The following is a 22,249-nucleotide window of genomic DNA, read 5'->3' as shown; positions in this document are numbered from 1 at the left end:
GGATTCTCATAGGTGCGAAAGCAAAGATGGCGGAAGAGGAGAACGAGTTTGAAGAATTTGAGCAAATAGACTTTTTACGAGATCGACATGTACGATTCTTTCAGCGAACACTTCAGGTGTTACCTGAGAGGTACGCCTCGCTGGAAACAACCAGGTCAGCTCACCGAAATTAACAAAGATGCTCTAGTTTGTATGTTTTTTTGAAGAACTTCACTAGCAGCTAGGCTAACTGTTCTCTACCAGCATTTTTGAATGGAGGCTAATGCTACTTAGTGTAGCATAGCTGCTAGTTCCAGCTTAGCCAAATTATGGCAGATAAACATACATTAAAACAATACAGTGAGGTATTTATTAATAAGTGATAGGCCATTATATCATTATTCTTATCATCGAAATAATGATTTGTCTCACTTAAGTGTTACAGTGTGTCGTAATGTGTAAATGTAACTTAATTCTCTAGGTGGCTCAACTTTTTTGTCTAATTAAAGAAAAATGCCACTTTACAAACTATAAGCTTATCTGTCATTATAAGAAAATGCATCCCTAATGTAGAATGAACTGAGAGGTTTACCATAATTTAGGTAAAATAAATGAAACTTAAAGTAGGCACTACAAGTAACACTACAGACTAGCCATTAGATAAGATTTTTTCCCCTTTAAATGCTTATAGTTTTCTGAGTAAAGAATTGAACCAAAACAAGCAAAATATTTCCTGCTGGGTCCATTTATTTTTCCGTTATAGTTTTTGGGATTTTGCCACTTAACCTGTGTGATATTATTTAAAGAAAAACATGAAAGAGCATGAAACAAAGATGTACCCTGCTGTGTTAGCCTCACCTTTACCACTTTGACCCAGCTGCTTTAATAAGATAAATTTAATCTGGCAAACGAGCACCTTTAAGGCTGTGACCTGTAGTGAGAAGAGGGAGCAGGTACAAGAGAGCCTAGAGAGAGGAGGAATTAAACTTCTTAGAAACAAAGTAGAATGCATGTGTGAATGAGAGGGAGACAGGTGTAATAGGGAAGATGAACAGAGGTGGATGAGTTTAAATACTTGGGATCAACCATCCAAAGCAATAGACAGTGCATGAGAGAGGTGAAGAAGAGCGTGCAAGAAAGGTGGAGCAGATGGAGATGAGTGTCAAGGGTGATTTGTGGCAGAAGGATGGCAACAAAAAGTGACAGGGAAGATTTACAAGATGATAGTGAGACCTGCTACGATGTATGGGTTGGAGACGGTGGCACTGACAAGAAGACGGGAGGCAGAGCCGAAGATGATAAAATGTTCATTGGCAGTGACCAGAATGGACAAGATAAGAAATGAGTACATCGTAGGGACAGCTCAGGTCGAGCATTTTGGGGGCAAAGTTATGCAGGATGAGATGGTTTGGGCATGTGCAGAGGAGGGATGGTGGATATATTAGACAAAGGATGTTGAAGATGGATCTGCCAAGCGGGAGGAAAAGAAGAAGATCACAGGGAAGGTTCATGGTTGCAGTGAAGGCGGGGGGACACTGATGCATCTGCTGTGGCAGTCTCTAAAGGGAGCAGCTGAAAAGACGAATAAGACTCCATAAACTAATATAACTGCTCACATCTTACATTGCCTCTGATTTGTTGCATGGCTTTTTCCCAAATATATATTTAATAACTAAAAATAAATTGACCTTTCTAGGTTGACCATCGTATTTTTTGCCCTGTCTGGTCTGGACGTGCTGGATGCCCTTGATGTGATTGATCGGAGCATCATGATTGAGTATATCTACTCACTACAGGTTCTGCCTACTGAGGATCGTAAGTCACACATTTTCTTACTTTTGAAACTAAAAATGTCAGTACAAAAATTATCAGTAAGAAATGTATTTAAAAAGGTTAACACAAGTTGGTAGGTCAATAGATAGTTGTTGGAATAACATGTTCTACGTTGACTGAAGCTTAAGGGTTAGGGGTTAGGGTTAGGGTTAGACTGACTAAAGCCAGCTTAAGCCCACATTCTTTCTAATGGCCAGTACAGGCCATTAGAAAGAATGTGGAGTTGTTAAAAAATAAATAAATAAATTTGCGGTTGCATGGAAGACAACTGGCCCTCGGGTCCCGTACTCTGGCTTCAGCAAACATTTACTCTAAACAAACAAAGCATAGGGAGGGGAATGAAATGCCTCTGAACTGCTGTCACTTTGGTGTTGGCTTCCTACATGCTGTGTTAGCTCGCCTGCTAGTAAGCGGCGCACTGCTGTTGTCGCATTGTGAAGTAAACAACATGGAGCAGAATTGAAGAGATTGTCCCGTTGTCACCGATATCTGATCTAGCTTTTTGGTCCATCTTTTATGTACAATTAACTTTAAGGAGTTATGTGTGAAAAAAATGCAAGCAAAAAAACTGAAAGCAGTTGTTTTATTAATGTTAAAGACTGTAAGTGTGTGTTAGTCTCTAAGGTGTCATCAGGATGGGACAGAGACTGGGTTACTGTGGGATAGCTGGGCTCTTGGGAACTTAAGCTTACTGCCTTTTAAAGAATTTTACTCCAGGGTACATTTCAGGATTGGCTTTTCATGTTTCTCAACTTCAAAGTTGTCAAACTTGAAAGTGCAGATTATGAAACAGATACCGACTTCCAGGTGTTCTCCTCACCCACCCTGTTATAACTGTACCACCGTTCATCAGGGAAAGTAAGACTCTAAATCTTTAATGACTTGTTTTTTTTTTTTTTTGTTTTTTTTTTTGTCTCTAACAAGCCAATCTGTGCCATCTGTTTAGATGCCCATTTAGTTAATTATTCAAGACATCAACAGAAATTACAGAGGGATAGCCATGCCTGACTGCTTTCAGTTTTGTTGCCACCATATGTTAGGCGTCGTGCTGGTTTCTTGTCATTAGATGTGAAAAATACAACTCGGGAGGCACTTGAGATTTCCTAATGTGTCATCAGTATGGAAATACATTTCTGGCATAAAATTGCAGGTGTTTTGAGTGAATTAATCTGTATATCTACACATAATTAAAGTGATAAATGTGTTGCTCAACAGACTCAACAATAAGTGAGAATGGCATCTGCCACTCAGGACATAATGATCTGTAGATATAATGGTGGTAAATGTGCCATATGTAAAAATGTTGATTTTTAGAATAGTTTCATTATCATATGTTGAAACTCTGCTGAAGCATGTTGTAAAATCTTTGCAGCTTGATGATATTTTGTCTATTATAAGTGGTGTTTCTATCATAACCAGGAGATGGCAGCAGTGCTCTTTTTGTTTGTATTTTTTAGTTGAGCTTCTTACTTAAGACCTAGTAGTGCTTTCTGTGTTCCAGTTTTTCTTTACCAGTATGTAATGCTGAACTCTGCCAGCCACTCTGCTGTTGTTCTTTTTCAGAATCCAACCTAAGTCGGTGTGGGTTTCGAGGATCGTCACATATCGGAATCCCTTACAGCACTAAGGTACTGCCATCGCTTACCCAGCATGTTTTTTGAAGTTTTGTTTTGTAAAAACTAAAGCCTCCCCTTCTTTTGCATTAGTGTTAGAGGCAGTTTCACTACTGTGATCCCTATTTTGCTCTGGTTTTCTGTATTTATGATAATCCTATTACAAATATTTTGCTATTCTTCCCTGCAGCTGAAGGATTAGTAGTCAGAACCATTATCATTGCATCCACAATTGTTCAGTGGTATGAATATCATCCCTTTTTCATATTTTCTCCAGGGGCCAGGTGTGCTCCATCCTTATGACAGTGGTCATGTAGCCATGACCTACACTGGGCTGTGCTCACTGCTGATACTTGGAGATGACCTGAGCCGGGTTAACAAGCAGGCCTGTCTGGCTGGTCTGAGAGCACTGCAGCTGGAGGATGGCAGGTCAGTACGCACACACATGTGCACTTGTGCTCTGATTTACTTTGGCGCCCTGACGCTGAATTAAATACACCTGAGGTCAGGGGAACAATTAGCAGCCTTAACATGGACTGACTCACATTTGATTCCACAGTAGCAGCTCTTAGTCAAAGTCTACAGACACAGGTAGCGTACACGCTTTAGTACATGGGTTCCCAAAGTGTGGCCAGTCAGCCAGTGGCCACCCCTGGTAACAGATAGTGCAGCAAGAAAACAAACACTTTGCATTTAGCGCAGCCACAGTTTGTGACATCATATGAAATAGCAACACAGAATGAGACAAGACTTTCTCTATAACAGGGTTGTCAAACATTGTGGGCTGAACCATAGAAACTCCCCTTTCTGTGAGTGTAAAGAAGTTTAACTACACATTTAATCCCTGAGATATCTAAATATAAGAAAATAAAGTGCAATTTTTTTCAGTATGTCACAGTTTTTCTACATGATAAAGAAATGATTTACTGTGGGGGCATCATTTAAAAAAAAAAAAAAAGAAACGGATATTTCTATACTAGAAAGTGAAAAAAACAGGAACTTTTCTGTCATTTAATTGTTTATTTAATACTTATTTATTTTAGTGTGAATGGCCATAGGGGAGGTCTTAATCATTAGAAAAAGATGTAAAACTTGTGAAAATACAGTTTAAAGTTTAAAATTTATGCCTTCCTCCATATTTTCCAAAGTTGTCCGGTGGACCAAATTGAAGTCTTTGCCGAGCCGATTCCAGCCCCCAGGCCTTATGTTTGACACCCCCGCTCTATAATTTTAACTACTCTGTTCTAGCTGTCACAGCAGACTAAACCTTACTAAAGCGGCATTTATTGTTGAAGACGGTCTTTGCTTGTGGGAACTGTGACATCACCATATTCCTTTAACTATTTATAGTCGTTCTTGCGGTGTGCTGTCACAGCCCAGAAACATTCATTACATTACTGCATCAGTGTTGGAAGATAAAATGAGCAGCAAAGCAATCAAGAGGTTTTTAGCTCATGTCATGGTGAGATGCCTGCCATTAGTCCACAAGTCACAAGAATTGCTACTCCTCCTACTATATAGGTCAGACCTAGGGTCACTTTTCCATTTTCAGAAGAATATTGGTAAAATTTTAGTTAAAATTGCACACAATGATCACCTAATGGGTGTTCACCCAAATTTTGGTCGAGACTGAGGTTACATTTGTCATTTCTACTTGTACTGTTTTCTACAGAACATCTCATGTTTTCCAGTTGAAAATATCTCTGCCCTCTGCACTGATTTATCACTGAAATATTGCACATCAGCAGCTGTGACGTAACTTTTGGCACACCAGCATTCATAAGGGTGACAATGGCAAGTGTAAATTCCCAGTAACTTTGGCAAATTCACTTGCTGTCAAGAAATGTAACAGCTTCCTCACTAGTGAGTAAAAAAAAAAAAAAAAAGTTGAAAAAAGGGAAGTAGGCAACATTAACCGACAACCTCTAAACAAACACAACAAACAAGTCGCTCCCTGAATCGGCTCAATATAATAACTCTTCTGTCTTCACTGCTTCCTCTTGCTTCCAGTTTTTACTCCGTGCCAGAAGGAAGTGAAAATGACATACGGTTTATCTACTGTGCAGCCAGTATCTGTTACATCCTGGATGACTGGTCAGGCATGGACATCCAAAAGGCTATTGAGTACATCCGAGCAAGTTTGGTGAGTAGATGTTAAAACAGCAACAACAACAACAACAAAAAAATGCAAGTTGTAAATGTGTTAAAAATTTGGGGAGAGTGTGAAATGTAGCTGCATCCTTGATAATTGAATGCAATGAGACCAAGCCAACGGGGAGTAAACAACCACCGCTGTTTGCGCACCATTCAAAGCAGCGCGCCAACATTTGAATAAGAAGAAACAGGCCACCCACCTTCAGGAGGTGGCACTCTGCCTAGAAATACTTCATTTATAATAAATGGAGGGGGTAGAGCAGTACATTGTGGTCTTGAAGCTGTAGCAGTGTTTCCCCCCCACCCTACCAGGAGAAGTTCTTTTGCACCCAAGTGATATTTTTATCAAACTATTGACTCAGTGTTTTTGTTTGGTTTTTCCTCCATCAAACGTGGGGTTCAACATATCAAAGCACTTACACAACTCAAGTTCCCAAAGCAGAAGTTTAAATCTTTAAACTTCAGCTTATATATCAGGATGAGCTCATATAATTTTGACAGTTAACACGAGGGGCTTTTATTACATAGTTTATCATTGTTTCACAGGTGTGTAAATAACTGGCTCCGTACTTTTGGGTGGATACCAAAATGTTTTTGCAAAGCAAGTTAATTATTGGTGAATGTAAGTATACCAGAAGCACCGGATGATGGGTGGGTATGTGCCAGAGGGCCACACTCAAAGTTTCACCTATATTTGAATGGTGGTAGGTATTCATTTACAAACCTTATTGTTGTGGCGTGATCAGACCATACACAGGGACAAAAAACACTGTTAGTTTTTCCCATGTACCATCTGTTGTTCAGTCTGCATATTTTGTATGAGCTGCTGATTATAGCAGGTGGTGGTTTTCCATAAATATGCTTTAAAAATTGTCAGATTCATGACAGATTTAAAACAAGAGGGTAATCTTATCTGGGTTTATGAAACATACTCCAGGTTCTCATTTGTAATCTCAAAATGAGGCCACAGCGCCTGCTCATTCATTACTGTCAGTTATTTTGAGCAGCTTTGTTCCATTAAAAAGTTAGACTGAGATATTAGGTAAAAGAAAATCTGACATCACTCCTGCTTTTTTCATTAAAAGGTGGATATGCAGTAAAAGCATAGATTCCAAATATGCACCCAAGGGCAAATAAAAAAAAATTATATTTTATATTTTAATTATCCTTATAGTAGAGGTGGAAGTCTTCTGTCCCTCTGTTCAGTCCTCAGAACTCTGCTGGACTCTCAGTTTATGTTCTTGTATTTTACTGAGATTATGTAGTTTCTACAAACTACAGCACAAATTTATGATGCTTCATGACTTTATTAATTTTTTTTAAGCAGGTTGTCAGTGTACAGTGTAAATACTTCTGCAGCAGAGTGATGTGTGTGTTGTTTTTTTTTGTTGTTGTTGTTGTTGTCTGTTTTTTGTCAGATAAAGTTTAATATTTCTCTCTCTTTCTCTCCAGTCTTATGACAGTGGCTTTGGTCAGGGAGCTGGGCGAGAGTCACATGGTGAGTCTGATCTGAAATGATTTTGTCCATCACAGAAAAAAATAACATGATTGGCAGCACAAATATGTTTGAATATATGATTGAATTTTAAGTTCATGTCAGATCAAAGGACTTGTGGGTGTGTTGGCAGTAAAAGGTATGAAAATCCCTGATGGTGCTAACTGCTTTAAGGGATTAGCCATTTAAATACCTCTATATAGATACAGTACTTGTTCTTATTAAGCTCTCCCCCCACTCAAATTGAACTGTGTTATTCTGGCACATAAGCCTTCATCATACATGCTCTTACACACACACACACACACACACACACTTCTCAAAGCATTCCTCAGTAACAGATTCTCTGTCACCTTCTTGGCACGATGTAGAAACCATTTCCTGGTAGCTCTGTGATGCGTTGTGAATGCATAAATTACATCTAAAAAATAAAACTGCTTGAAGGCACAGATTCTAGTGCATCTCAGTGGCTTCGCTCCTTGAAATAAATTCAACTTCTGTGATTACAGGCTTTATTGAGACTCAGCTCTCTTATGCATGCCTGCCAACTCTCTGTCTGAAGGCTGATTACACATCAGTAGAGATACAGAGTAGATGCCCATCCACCTCTAAAGTGTGTGTTTGTTCAGCAGCAAGACCTCCCACGCTGTTTGCGTTGCACTGTTTTGCTGATAATTGTTGTTAAATACGTAAAATGGGGTATTATAAAAAGTGTGCAGAGTACACTTTTCTCTTTTTATGCCGTGCATGGTTGTTTTCTTAAGGTAGGACCCATTCTCCTCAAAACACCTCAAAAAATTTCCCAATTGTTAGTTTCCACACATAGTGATGTGCAAAACTCTTGAGTCAGCCTTCATTTATTTAGATTTTGCTAGGAAAATGGGAAATAGGTGCAACCATTTATTGAAACGTGCAAACACGGCTGCCTTTTGTTGCGTTCTCTGTCCAGATGATCCAACACTGCTTCAATAATATTGAGGTTTAGGCTCTGAGGAGGGCAAGTCGTGGCCAATCAAATGCTTTCCAGATGGTGTTGCATGATGGATCAAAATCAGACGTTCATAATTCCATCAATTTTGACAAGATTTCTAACACCACCGACTGAAATGCAGCCCCAGACCATGACAGAACCAGTAGGTGGATCATCTGAAAGACCAGATGCATCTCTCAGGTGCTGTGTCAGGTCTTTGCTGGATGTTTTGCTATTTCTTAAGGACTTGTCTTTCAGATACTGTTCATCTGCTGTAGATAGTTTTTAGGCCTGCTGCTTCTTCTTTTGTCTTCCATTTTATAGTTTCCTCAAATTTTTTAAGGACACACACACCACTTGCGGATATGCCAAGTTTTAGGGTAATGGCTATTTGAGAATCACCTCTATGTCTATGTGTAGACACAACACTGGTTCATCCCTTGAGTTAGGTGCCTTATTTTAGGCCTGACTGAGTCATAGGTCAGTGTTTAGTGACTCAACAATAAAAATGTTAAGGTAGAAGTACAGGAGTGAAAATCAGTGAAAAAGCAGCTAATATTCAAAGATCAACGTTGAAAGACCTTCAGAAAGAATTGGAGAACTATTGAAGAAGCCCACTTTAAAAAAAGTCTGGCTTTTACAGTACTATATATGTTGGGCCAAGAGAAAATAATATTACATTCATGTGTGAATATTTGGTATGCTTTCCAAACAGAAATTTACTTTTAGGGACTATTTTTATTACAAAGCTGATTTTTCCCAAACCTGCAGTTGGAGTAAATGGTTAGGATTCCCCACAGTTGTGTTTGACATTTATATTTATCCCTTCTTCCTGTGCCTCAAGCAGAAAGTGAGCTAGACTCGGCTGATTAGAGGCGAGTGTAACATGTTGGCAGATTTACACTCGTGACCCAAACACTTCACCCCACCTTTTCTTTGTGTCTGTCCCTCACACGTTACCACGTTCACACAAACACAGATAAGCTGGCTGTGATGTTCATAATGTGTAGAGGTCAGTTAGAGGAGTGGGGATAATGAAAGCAGTTGGCAGCCGGGTTGTAAGAGGTGATAAATATAAGTGTTCATTTGTGGCTATCGCTCAATCAAAATTTTCATGTTGGTATTTCTCCAGCTTGCATGATGCTCTGCTTTCAGTTTTTAACTCTAAAACATCTTTGTTCCACCCAAAGGTCTCAAATCTTTATGAATTAATTTGAAACATAAGGTAGATCTATGCTGTTCTAGCTCTCAAAGAAAGCGTCCTGTAAGTCTCACTTTTACCCTATCAATTATTTGGTAGTAAATGAGCCCACACGCAGATATGAAATCTATGTTTTCATCGCAGTGCACTGTAATCATCTTGTTATCAAAACATATGAACCACTGGTGCTGGTTTTCAGGCTGAATACACTGTCAAATTAGTCACATTTAATTGGCCCATATTTTGTGTGTGTGTGTGTGTGTGTGTGTGTGTGTGTGTGTGTGTGTGTGTGTGTGTGTGTGTGTGTGTGTGTGTGTGTAGGTGGCTGGACGTACTGCGCTATAGCCTCTCTGTGTCTGATGGGGCGACTGGAGGAGGCGCTGAGTCAGCGGGAACTGGACCGGATCCGACGCTGGTGCATCATGAGGCAGCAGAGCGGTTTCCATGGCCGCCCAAACAAACCTGTAGATACATGCTACTCCTTTTGGGTGGGAGCTACACTGGAGGTAAAGACCACTGTACCAGACACGTGCACGCATACAGAGACGCCGTTTAGCATGCATTAAAGTGCCACTGGGTCCTGAAAAGAGTGCGCTCAAATTAGATAGATATGATAAATAAAATGAAGCTGAACCTTCCAGAAAAAACTCTGCTGTTTCATGTGTCTCACTACTTTCACCGTGTGCTCTTTATAAATGCGAGGAAGCCAGCAGTTTAAGAGGAAGCGATTCCTGTGCACCCACACGGATGCACGGTCACTGAAACTCTAAACAGGGAAGCTCAGATTACAGCACACACAGTGAGGAAGTGCGGCTTCATTTTCTACTAAAGACACTGGGAAAATGTGGGGTTGCCGATAATCTCATTTACAGAACGTTTAAAATGTTAAGTTTATGTATGAAATTTTAAAATATATTGGTATTCGCTAAATATGAAACATTTTTGAACACTTACACTGTTTGGTTTGCTTACACTAAAAGCCTGTCAGCAAACCAAGAAAACACATGAAAGCCCTGAGACAGACAGACACACACACACACACACACACACACACACACACACACACACACACACACAAAAACAAAACGATACTCAAGCAAAAGCAAACCAGTGCAGGAAAACAGTGAATTTGTGGGTCAGCACAGTGCCAGAGGGATAAAATTGCACATTCAAACAAAATATTTGCACATGGCACACACTGAGGTTTGATGCTTTCTCCTCTGATATCTGTATAGATGGAGAATATCAGTTGTGTGTGTAATCACTGGTTTCCACCTTTGTGGAAATAAATGCAGTCATATGACAAGCTGCTCAGCCTCTTTAGAACTGAGTGTATTTGAATCTGTAGATTGATCCAATTTAAAATGATAATAAACAGCACTCTGATTTATGTCAATGCAAACACCAGTCTGATAGAAAGGTGTCAGAATACACAGTAAATCGCAGTTTGTTGCTTATGGGGCTGCAGACCAGTCAGGGTGCCCGTGCTGACCCCTGCCCACCACCGAAAGCATGTTTACATCACATGCACAGCCAGGTGCCTGTGCATCACTTACCTGGAACCATGATGCACTATGGGGAGAAGGCAAGGTGGCGGAGGCAGGGTGATGCTTCAGGCAGTGTTCTGCTGGGGAAACCTTGGGTCCTGCATCCATGTTGGTGTTACTTTGACATGTACAACCTACCTAAGCATTGTTGCAGACCATGTGCACCTTTTCATGGAAACAGTATTCCCTGATGGCTGTGGCTACTTTTAGCAGGATAATGTGCCCTGCCAGAAGGCAAACATAGTTCTGGAAAGGTTTGAGGAGCACGAGTTTGAGGCGTTGACTTGGCCTTCGAATTCCCCAGATCTCAGTCTGTGGGATGTGCTGGACAAACAAGTCCAATCCATGGAGGTCCCACCTCGCAACTTACAGGACTTAAAGCATCTGTTGCTAATATCTTAGTGCCAGATACCACAGCACTCCTTCAGGAGTCTAGAGGAGTCCTTGCCTTGATGGGTCAGGGCTGTTTTGGCAGCAAAAGGGGGACCAACACAATATTAGGCAGCTGATTGTGTGATTTATGATGTATGTTTCGTTTGTTAGATTTTCCTGCAAATATTATTGTAAACAAATTTTTCCTCTTCTCTTCCAGCTGTTAGATGTGTTCCAGTATACGAACTTTGAAAAGAACAGGAGCTTCATCCTGTCTACTCAGGATCGGTTGGTGGGCGGTTTCGCCAAGTGGCCTGACAGCCATCCAGGTAAACATCTGGCAGTGCATCCACACACACACAGTCATTAGATAAAGTGCAAAAAGTACCTGACTGTTAGAAAGCCTAGTTTTTACATAAGTCAGTTTTGCTGTTTGTCTCTGTAGAGGGATTTGTGTAGAAGTCTAAGTAAGGTTGCTATACTTTGCCATAGCTCTAAATATCTCAAGTATAAAAGGAGGTGGATGTTAGCAGTTTGGATTCTTTTGTTCTCCTCTCTCTCTCTCTTTCAGTTGAACAGTTTCTTGCCCTCCGCAGGTACAGAGAGGTCAGGGTGGAGTTATGGTTGCCAGTTTTATTTGAGATAAGTGGATAGTCTCTTGTAACCCTAAACTTCAATGGTCTACTTGCTTGTCTGGTCCGTATTTGAGTTTTCTTGTGTAATTGATGAGGTGATTGTTCATCAGTAGCCAAGGACACAGGAGATCAGGCTCCTCACGTTACATGAACAGAGCAGGGAAGACAGGGTGGAAGGAACAATGAGGTAAATAGGGCAGGTAGACAGTGGGATGACAAAGCCTTGTGAATATAGATGTACAAAGGAGCGTTTTAGGAAATAAAAGAGACTGCAGCAGTAGACTTCTATGTGTTTGAGTCATGCACAGCTTCTCATGTACAGGAAGGAACTGGCTTGGGAAGATGGGACAGCAACAATAGCATGGAACAAAAGAAGGTGTTGTGTATTTGTTTAGCAGATCTGCACCAAATAAAGTCAAATATACTTTGAACATTGGACACGGCCCAAGTTTGTCCACAGTTACTGTTTAACAGTCTGATTAACAGGAATATGTGGGATTACACAGCGCAAGAGTGGCTGAAAACCCAGTTCAAAGTGATTAAATTGAACCAACAAAATATCAGTTGTTTAAAAAAAAATCCAGGAAGAAATCCACAGCTCCTTTCACTGCCTGACTTTTTCACTGTAAATGACGCAGCAGAATTTGATGGAACCACACAGTCGTCACAAAGGAAGCTCTGGTCTTTATTGTACGTGGGTGTCTCTGCTTTTATGACCCCAGCGAGAGACAGTTCGTGACCAGAAGGCGTAGCTTGGTTCTCGTCATTAGTGCACTGGTCCAACAATGAATTCATGATCAAAGGTGCCTTATATTGATTCATGTTGGAAGGAATGCTTTGAAGTGGTGTTAATCAATACTTTCATAGAACTACAGTACTGTGCAAAAGTCTTGAGTCACCCTTCATTTCTTTATATTTTGCTTGGAAAATGGGGAAATACTGTAGGGGCAGCCATTTATTGAAACACGTGCAAACATACATGGAAACATACATGTATTCATAATTCCATCAATTTTGAAAACAGTGCTGGCTGAAATGCAGCCCCAAAACATGACAGAGCCTCCACCATTTTTTTTTTTCCTATTTCTTTAGGATATGAAGAAAGTTCATTTGTCCCCGACTTGTCTGGTTTCCTAAACTTAATAAAGGACTCACTGCACACCTTGCTAAAATATACCAAATTTTTTGGCTAATAGCTCTTTGGGAATCAACATGGTGGTGCAAAAATATTATTTTATCTCAGTCACACTGTTATTTATGACAAAAGAAATAAGAACAAATTTGTGGTTTTTGCGCCAGGCTGCTAGTAACAAAGTCCCCAAAGATACAATTTAAAATTGGCTTGCTGCTAAGTTGTTTATGTGTAGACACAACACTGGTTCATCCCTTGAGTTAGGTTCCTTTTTTGTGCTTGAAAATGTCAGTGTTTTAAGTTCAACAAACAAAAGAACATTCCTCAGATACAAGAGCTGGACTGAAATTGGATGAAAAAGCATCCAGAACTGTTGCTTAAGACCACCTCAAAAAGAGTTACAAGAAGTACTGTATGTGTCATAAGACAATGGAGAATACTGTGAAAATCTATAAGATGTCTGATAAGCTTGCAGTTACTCTCATCTTTGTAGAGCTTTATAGTAAGTTTCCGCTTGCTCAGTCCCAGCCTGCAGACGTTTTCAGAAAATAAAACAGTTGTGTGTGCTGCCTGCTCGGACCCACACAGTGGAGCATTTAGCTGCTGAAGTGCCAGATAGAGGTGACTAAAACAGAGCAAATAGCAATATACAGATAAATGATTCCACTTTAATGATAGTGTTCCTCTGCAACTCTGTATAAATATACAGTTTGCTAACTAGGTTGCTACATTGAAATTGATGATGTCCTTATCAGTCAAACCCTATCTGAAACCTTGGACTGATTGAGACATCTCTTCTGCTCAGCCTTTAGTTTTAGTCCTTGTTGACTGCTGATTCATGCACTTAATGGTCCTTTGATTGATTCTAATGTCTGAGTCCAATCAGCTGTCATTTCATTATAATTCAATTACTGCTACATTTAGTGGCTTGTGCAGCTTTTACTGTCATCCCAGGGGAGGTAAACGGCCACAAAGCCAACCCACATGCATTATTTATATCGACTTAAAGGTTCAGTGCGAGAAAACCATATGGTGGAGGTTTTTATGTGAAATTAGGTTCGTGTTTTATTGACTCCATATGGATGGGTAAAGTGACAACTGGCACATTTATCTGTCCCAGCTTTTTTCTAGAAAAAGATGTTAAAGTTGTTTTGTTTATTTAAAATGCCATTTTGTATGCTCGGAAACGAAATTCCACTCTTCTCTACTGTAATATTACACAGAGGATATCATGATTTTTATTTATTTTTTATTTTTTTTAAAGGAAAATGTAATTATAGTTTTGGTGGGGAAAAAAATGTCAACAGCTCCCCGTGGTGCTCTCAAAATTCGGAACATGAGAGCTTTACTGTGAATAAGGAAAGACTGAATCTGTTCAGTGTCGTGGAAAAGTATTTGCCCCCTACCTGATATCATTTTTTTTGTATATTTGTCACATTTACATTTTCAGATCATCAAACAAATTTTAATATTAGACAAATATAACCCAAGTAAATACAAAATGCAGTTTCTAAATGATGATTTCATTTATTAAGGGAACAAAGCTATCCAAACCTACCTGGCCTAATGTAAAAAAAAAAAAAAAAAGTTAAATCATGAATTAACAGTGATTAAGCTCATTTTTTTGGAAAGCAGAGTTCAGTTTCACTAACCGCACCCAGGTCTGATTACTGCCAGTAATCAAGAATCAATAAAACATTTAAAGAGGACCTGTTTGACAAAGTAAAGTAGGCTAAAAGATCTCTCCACACATCATGCCACAATGTAAAGAAACTCAAGGACAGCTGAGAATCAACATCGTTGTCATCTGTCAGTCTGGAAAGGGTTACAAAGCTGTTTCTAAGGCTTTGGGAGTTCAGCGAACCACAGTGAGAGCCAGTGGTGAACCCTCCCAGGAGTGGCCAGCCAATCAGAATTACTCCAAGAGCGCACTGACGACTCATCCAGAAGGTCACAGAAGAACCCAGAACAACATCTAAAGAAGGTAAGGTCAGAGTTCATGATTCAACAATAAGAAAGAGACTGGGCAGAAATGGCATCCATGGGAGAATTCCAAGGAGGAAACCACTACTGACCAGCAAGAACACAAAGGCTCACCTCACATTTGCCAAAAAACATCTTTATGATCCCCAATACTTTTGGGAAAATATGCTGTGGACTGACGAGACAAAAGCTGAACTTTTTGGAAGGTTTGTGTCCCATTAGAGTTGGCTAAGAATTTTCCCCAGTGATGTGAAAGACTAATTTCCAGTTATTGGAAATGCTTGCAGTTCTTGCTGCACAACCAGTTATTAGGTTTATGTTTTGAAAGCTTTTTTTTTTTTTCCCCTTAATGAATGAAATCATCATTTTAAAAGTGTTCAGTGATCGAAAACATTTAAATGTGACAAAGAAAATCAAGTAGGGGATAAATACTTTTTCACAGCACTGTAACACATTACTGAAGTTATCATTGCACACAGTTTACTCTTCAGTGTGGAGACAGCACTGATGTCTGCTGTGTGATGCTGCAGTTGTTTCATAAAGCTAAAGAAAAGAACGCAGCTTAGCTTTTCTCTGGCCTGCTTTGAGCCCTGATGCATCAGTTTATGAGCACTGCAAAGGCGACAGACCTGTCACATACAGGTGCTTATGCTGTGATGCATGTTACCAACGCTGACCTAGTTTCTTCTTTCCCCTCTTTCAATCTCTTTTCTTCTATCAGACCCTCTGCATGCTTACTTGGGGCTATGTGGTCTGTCCCTGATTGGAGAGCCCAATCTGAGGAAGGTCCACCCCGGTCTTAACATCACCCAGAGAGCCTTTCAGTACCTCCAACAGCTGCAGCAGACATGGCGAGACAGCACTGACACCTGCAGAAGTCAGCACTGACAGCAGGATGAACCACAGCTCTCCCTCCAAACAGGTTCAGTTATCATCGACATCTAACAGCAGTCAGCGACGACTGGACGTCTCGAAGAGGTTTGGTCACTTACTGACAGCCCATCTCATGTGAGGACTCAAGAAGGCTCGATTAAGACTGTTTACAAAGCAGTAACTTTGGGGAGCTGATTTTAAGTTCATCCAAAGCAACTCTTCCGTTAAAGAACCACAAGCCTCACTTTTTTGCTGCCTTTTATTTGCACAGTAGTCAATAACAGTGCGGTTTGTGGTTCGTGGGAATAAAAATGTGCCAGAAAGTCAAATTTGAGCTGCTGGAAACTTGAAGAAATTTCAGATGCCTCCATTGTTCCTTTGAGTTTTTAGATAATGGCCTTTTGAGCTTTCCTGCTCATCATCATTGTGAACAATATCTTCTTAGCCAAGGATCAAAAATACAGATTCACTACATATGCGCATAAGAACCGCCGTCTTAAAGTTCCCTCGTGGACTGGGAGCATCTAAATTGTCTTTTTATAAGGTTTATTTGCTGTGATTTTGCTACTGCTGAATAATGTCTCTATATTTTAAACATAAATGGGCAATTTTAAGGTGGAAATGTGGAAACTGTTAAGGTGAATTATCTCATTTACTTTTAAAGACAGAATCGGAGGCACAGACAGTCTCTTTCAGACAGTGTATACATCTGTTTTTTGCGGTGGGGGTGGGGTGAGTGTGTTTATTGCCCTCGTAACATTTCCACCCTCACATTGCTCGTGAACTTCTCTAAAGCCTCCAGCTCTTCTGTTCCAAAGGTGATAGCAGCCCAGGTTTATTCTCCTGAGGGTTTGACTTTATCTTCCACTGCAGGCTGTGTGCACTGATCAAGATTTAAATTAAAGAACTCCTGGGATGAAATCCATGGAAAAGGTGGTTAAGGGGCAAATCTGTGATGTTTTAAAAAAAAAAAAAACTATTTAAAAGTGGGTTATGGGTTTAGCTACAGGCAAATCATTTCAGAAAATGTAATTTCCTGCTTGCATTTTTCACTGAAGGCTAAAAGAAACAAGATTGAGCCTCTTCAGGGAGTTTGTTAAGAAGGGGGAAAGCTGACCCCATCCTGACACCCCACAACTCCTGCATCCTGACCTGTGCTCGTTTGCTAGCTTCCATGCTCCCAGCAAGGCGATAACCAGCTTGAAATCGGTAGGAAAAGATGAGACAATAGCATCATAGCTTGAGGAAATGTATTCCTTTGAACAGTGCCGTTATTTTCAGTGCTGAAAGGATGCAGGGTAACAATGAACATGTGCAGAATGGACTACAGAGTGTCAGGAAACAGAAGCAAGCGTTATCCAACAAGTATAGTTTCATCTATCCTAAAGTGTTCACCACAAAGACCAATAATCTGACCCCCAGACCCCAGATCACTGAGGCAGTGCTGTTAGGGTTGTCTACACAGATGCTCAAAGGAATTAAACACAGCTCACATATCATTTAAGCAACCCTTCCTGCCTTTTACCCTTGACCCGAGGCACAGAGAAGAGTGCGAGGGTTTTAAATTTCAAAAACAATCCTTACAGTGACACACGATACTCAGTTGAACACAACCACCACCTCCTGCCCTCCTACCCTCACCTCAAGTTCTGATTCCAAGCAAGCAACATAACCATCTTCTTCCAGCCACGTCCTGTCTGAGCAAACACCTGCTCCCTGCAGTATTTACTGTGTGCAGCCTCACTTTGGACTGCATACAAAAATTGTTTCACATCTTCTCTTTTTATTCCACCATCTAAAATAAAACTAGCTGGCTTCATCTCCCTTCCCTCCAAATTGACCTCCTTTTCAGTTAGGTTACAGACCAGGCGCAGACAGAGGAAAGAAGAGGGGAGGAGAGGTGAATAAATAAATAATTTGAGCCATCTATTATTAAAAGTAAACCGACAGAGGCTGGAGTGTCCTCTCTGACTCCTCAGTTGTTTTTTGGTGCAAAAACAACTGCTTTTTAACCGATGTTATGCTTTATTATAATTTATGTTCATATGCGTCACCTGAGGCAATAGGCTTTGCTGCACTTATTACTGATCTGCTTTCAACTAATTTGTTACTATAGTATCATTTTTCCTAAGAAAACTGCAATCTAATTTCACCTTTTTCAGATGTTGCAGTTGCTGGTTTAAGCTTTGGATAAGTAAAGAGAGTAAATTCAGAAGAAAAAAAAGATTTTTCTTCATTATTCATTGTAATATTCTTGAATCAATATGTTGTGATTTGCTTTGTTATATAAGAAAGAAAACTGTTACTCCTGCTGTGCCACTGTAGAGCCAGATCTGGTGAAATTTAGTGAGCTCGTCTCCCCTGCATCTTCTTACGTCACTTTTACTTCCTATACAGATTCTTGACTCTGTGTCTCTGTCCTCAGCTTTTATAAGTACTCTTTCAAATTTGACTTTGTGCCTCGTGTAGCATAGTTCTGGGTCAGTGCTCTCTGAATGCTGCTTTTCTGCACATGCAGCATACTTAAATTAGGTTACATTTGGCTCTATGAATACGTGACTGTCAACAAACGCCCTGGATATTTGTCTTTCCTACAGGAGGAAGAAGAGAAGGACTCATCTAAATCTAAATGTAAACATACAGGAAAGGTAACAACTACTCTGTAAACTCTTTGCTCCTCCCATCTTTGCTAATTGTGCTCATACAATCAGACGTAAGCTGACGGATGATTTTTACCGGATTTTGTTTTTGCACAAACGCTCCCTGCGGACGCTTTCTTTAAAAGCATGAAAGATTGGATTAATGGATCTGCCACTTCCTGCAGATGAAGGCTGTGTCTCAATAGTTGTTACATTGCGTCTCCTTTTCACCCCCCCATCACACCGCAGTCCAGACTCTTTCCAATGGCACGAAAACAGGGGAGGGGGCCATGGCTTTGTGTTTTTAATGCAGCTGCAGTGAAATCTGTTTTCTTTTAGAGATGCAGCCACCTGTGATCAATCTCATCAATAAATATACATACTGTAATAATGAATAATGTAAGAATAAAGGTAATGGAATTTATTTTTTCTATGCTTTGTAGAAATATTGAGTGTAGATACACACGTAAATGTCTATGAATACGTGACTTCTACTGTGCAACAGAAAAAGGTTTACAGTGATGTGAGTGCCAGTAAGAGGAACTGGATATGCAAATGCTGGCATATAATGTACTGTTGGACTTCAGCTTTGAAGGAAGTAATGTTGGCTTTGGCTTGGTGCAAACTGTATGTATGGTAAATAAAACTTGTGCTAACTGTCAGACTGGGTTTCTGTGGGTGTGTTCATGCATCTTTTCACATTAGATAGGACACACTTTATCCCAAAAGCTGGGAAATTTCTCTGTTGCAGCAATTAAAAATGATGGTAAACACAACCTATAACTAAATAGTTGAAGAACTATATTAGTGTGGAGCTCAGTAAAATAAACTACAATATGACAAAACCTATTATAATATGGTAAAAACTGATTTGAAATCAAAATAAAAAGTATAAGTTTACATATAGGTAACAAAGAACGTAAGTATCAAGCCATCCTTTTTCTGCCACGTGTCTGGGTCCAGAGCGCAGAGTGTTAAGCGTTGTGATCGTGCGGGTTTTGAATGAACGATTAACATCAGAAAACAGATGATTCTCTGCTAGACAGATGTGTCATGTGACATTATGACAGATGTCCTGTATCTGTGTGGCAGCGTAGCTGAATCAGTCTGTCAGAGAAAGTTTCTCTGCTGCTTGTCGAATAAGTGGTGCAGAGGGTGGTCAGGTTTGTTCTGTAACCTCCTCTCCACCAGAGGTTGCAGCCAATCACAGAGCCAGCCTTCATGCTCAGTTTATCCAGTCTGTTAGCGTCACCAGCTCGGTGCACTGCGCTCCCCACAACAGACTGATAATCTCCATTTTGCTGAGGGTTTGCAACTTCCTTAGGAAATAGAGCCTGTTGCTGACGTGGATGCACGGGTACTTGTATTCCTCCAACACATCAACGTCCCACTCCAGGATAGACACAGTTCGTGTAGTTGTACTAGGCCTTCTGGAGTCGATCACCATCTCTGTGATCTTATTCACATTCGCAAGCAGATGATTTCTCCCAGTCCATGCAACAAAATCATCCACTAGTGCTCTGCATGCTCAAAGTTATAGTCAAAGTCTGCGGTGTACAAAGTGAACAGGAAAGGGGACAGCACAGTCCCCTGTACAGCACATCGCCGGATCAGACAGAGCACTGCCCAGTCTGACAGACTGTGGCCTCTCTGTCAGGTACTCAGTAATCCAGGAGATGTGGACACATCTGCTGACATCTCATGAAGCTTCTCCCTCGGTATCAGCAGCTGGATCTCAGACTAAAAGTTAAAGGTTTATCGTGAGGCCAATATGCATCAACTGCAGGCTTTTCAAATGATTGATTTTGCTTGTTAAAAACAAACATATACCTGGAGGGCAAAGACCATGGGCTCAACAAAATCATTCACTCATAATCACAACTGATTGTTTCAGATGTGCACCAAAGAAGAAGGAAAAAAAAAATACTGTATCTCCCAGGTTTTTGTTTTTTTGATTATAGGAGTTTTCCTCCTGTAACCAAAAATACTGATAGAAATTTCATAGCTACTAGCCGGTAGTTTGAAACACCGTTTTCTGCACAAAGGTGTGATGGATCAAAAATAATAAGTAAAGTAAATGCATCTTTTCTCCAAAATGAGCTCAGTTCATAAGGAAGCCTAAACTTACAAAGGTTTCTGGTTTAAACACTGAAAGGACAACATGCTTCAAGTGTAGGGCATTAAAATGGGGGCAGCTCACACAGGTTCTCAGAATGATGTTGGAGCTTTAAGAGCGGCTTGTTATGTTCATTTCCACTGTCCGAAACTGTGAACGTTAGCCTCTCTACCTCTAAGGCCAACTTTCTTCAGAGTTGGTGCTTGTCACAAACAGAAGGTTTGAAGAACAGGTGGGAGGGATCACCTGTCACCAGAGCTGTCACTTTGTTTGGCCTCATAAAGGTCCAATTAAAAACAAAAAAAGGTTTAAAACTGAACATTTTGACCAGTCTGAAGCTTAGCTCACAGGGATTACTTGTATGTACAGAGACATTTCAAACTTTGCCTGTATTGAATATAGGCATCCACCATTGTAACAGCATATATAACCCCATTAGATAATGTAATTACAAACAATGCAAAATGAATCTTTGGCTGCTGCTTAAAACCAACTCTCTCTCCTCCTCAATCATTAGTTGCAACAAAATATCACAGTAAGAAATAAAACAAGCAGTTTACCAAACACCAAACTAGCAGAAATGTGATGTTTTCTTTGCAAAAAAAAAAAAAAAAATCAGTATGGAGCCTCACCCGTCCATCGAAAATGTGCCAAATTATCTCTGGGATCAGCCTCTGGGGGAGGACAGCTGAATGAAACCGTAACCAAGTTAAGTTCAGCTATGGATCTTTCCATATGGTGCTAAAAATCTGTCTCTCCTGGGTCAGGCATGGCACTTTTGTTCTCAGTATTGTGAATATTGTTATTCCATCTGTCATGCCAAAGATAGGTTTCCCTTTTGCTGTATGGCTTTTGGATGGAAGTATCTTATGTTAAATACTTCCTTTTAGTAAAAAGAGACAAAGCAAGTGTTCGCTCCTTTGGGTGTTATATGATTCATGCTGCCCACAACAGCTGAGTTTCTATATGAAAGGCTTTATTTCCTTTCCCTGTGTCCTGCGTGTGGTGCAGTGACTCAACTGTTGTTGCTTTATTTTTAAATTGAAAGATGACAGCTGGTCGGTATTTTTTCCTAATTTGTCTCAGTCGCCTTTCATGTTTCTACAGTGTGGATGGGTTGTGTAGTGAGTAATGATGGGCGATGATTTTTTTTTTTTCACCTTCTTTACTAGGTCAGCGACTGAGACATCATTAAAAACCGGGGGGGGGGGGGGTTCCCTCTGGATACAGATCATACATGCAAACATACGTGGAGTCCCACCTGGGAGCTGCACAGCACAGTCACAGACTTCACTGTTGGCACTGCTAGGGTAACACAAGCCAGGCTAATGGAGCCTAGTGGCACTGATATCCAATCTGTGGAGGTTATAAAATGTTAAACAGCACTGGCTCTTACGTTTTTTTCCCCCCATAGCAATAGTTCAGAAAGGAATAGGAATAGAAACATGAGGTTGGAAAAGTATTTTTGCCCTGGTGATTACAGCCTAACCCAGACTAGTGATGTCTGGAGATACTCCCTTGACAGCAAGTTGCAGCTGTAGCTTGGGTGGGGTTCATCAACACCTCGCACACTCCCACATGTATATCTCTGTGTGTGTATGTACTGCCAGCAAAGAAAACCTAATATGAGTTGGTAAACATCAATTCATCCAAACCCAATCGACAATCTCTAGCTGTCTCTACTAAACAAGTGAACAAATGCAGCGT

General features: G+C 40.3%; 1 protein-coding gene across 1 annotated transcript; it reads left to right on the top strand.

The window, feature by feature from the left end:
- Nucleotides 1-13: 13 nt before the first annotated feature.
- pggt1b (protein geranylgeranyltransferase type I, beta subunit) lies at nucleotides 14-19,088 on the top strand. Its single transcript, XM_030738154.1, has 9 exons — nucleotides 14-154; nucleotides 1,676-1,794; nucleotides 3,376-3,440; nucleotides 3,703-3,854; nucleotides 5,436-5,568; nucleotides 7,032-7,077; nucleotides 9,567-9,751; nucleotides 11,385-11,493; nucleotides 15,636-19,088. The coding sequence occupies exons 1-9, from the start codon at nucleotides 27-29 to the stop codon at nucleotides 15,800-15,802; spliced, it is 1,104 nt and encodes a 367-aa protein (XP_030594014.1). The 5' UTR covers nucleotides 14-26; the 3' UTR covers nucleotides 15,803-19,088.
- The last annotated feature ends 3,161 nt before the right edge of the window (nucleotides 19,089-22,249 follow it).

The sequence above is a fragment of the Archocentrus centrarchus genome, chromosome 9, assembly GCF_007364275.1.
Source record: "Archocentrus centrarchus isolate MPI-CPG fArcCen1 chromosome 9, fArcCen1, whole genome shotgun sequence".
Lineage (NCBI taxonomy): Eukaryota > Metazoa > Chordata > Actinopteri > Cichliformes > Cichlidae > Archocentrus > Archocentrus centrarchus.
The sequence above is the reverse complement of the archived record's forward strand: the minus strand, read 5'-3'. Positions and strand labels throughout refer to the sequence as shown.

Coding starts and splice junctions, on each gene's coding strand:
- pggt1b (XM_030738154.1), top strand. CDS start 27: ATGGCGGAAGAGGAGAACGAGTTTGAAGAATTTGAGCAAATAGACTTT. Junction 155..1,675: donor GCCTCGCTGGAAACAACCAG/GTCAGCTCACCG, acceptor TGACCTTTCTAG/GTTGACCATCGTATTTTTTG. Junction 7,078..9,566: donor AGCTGGGCGAGAGTCACATG/GTGAGTCTGATC, acceptor GTGTGTGTGTAG/GTGGCTGGACGTACTGCGCT.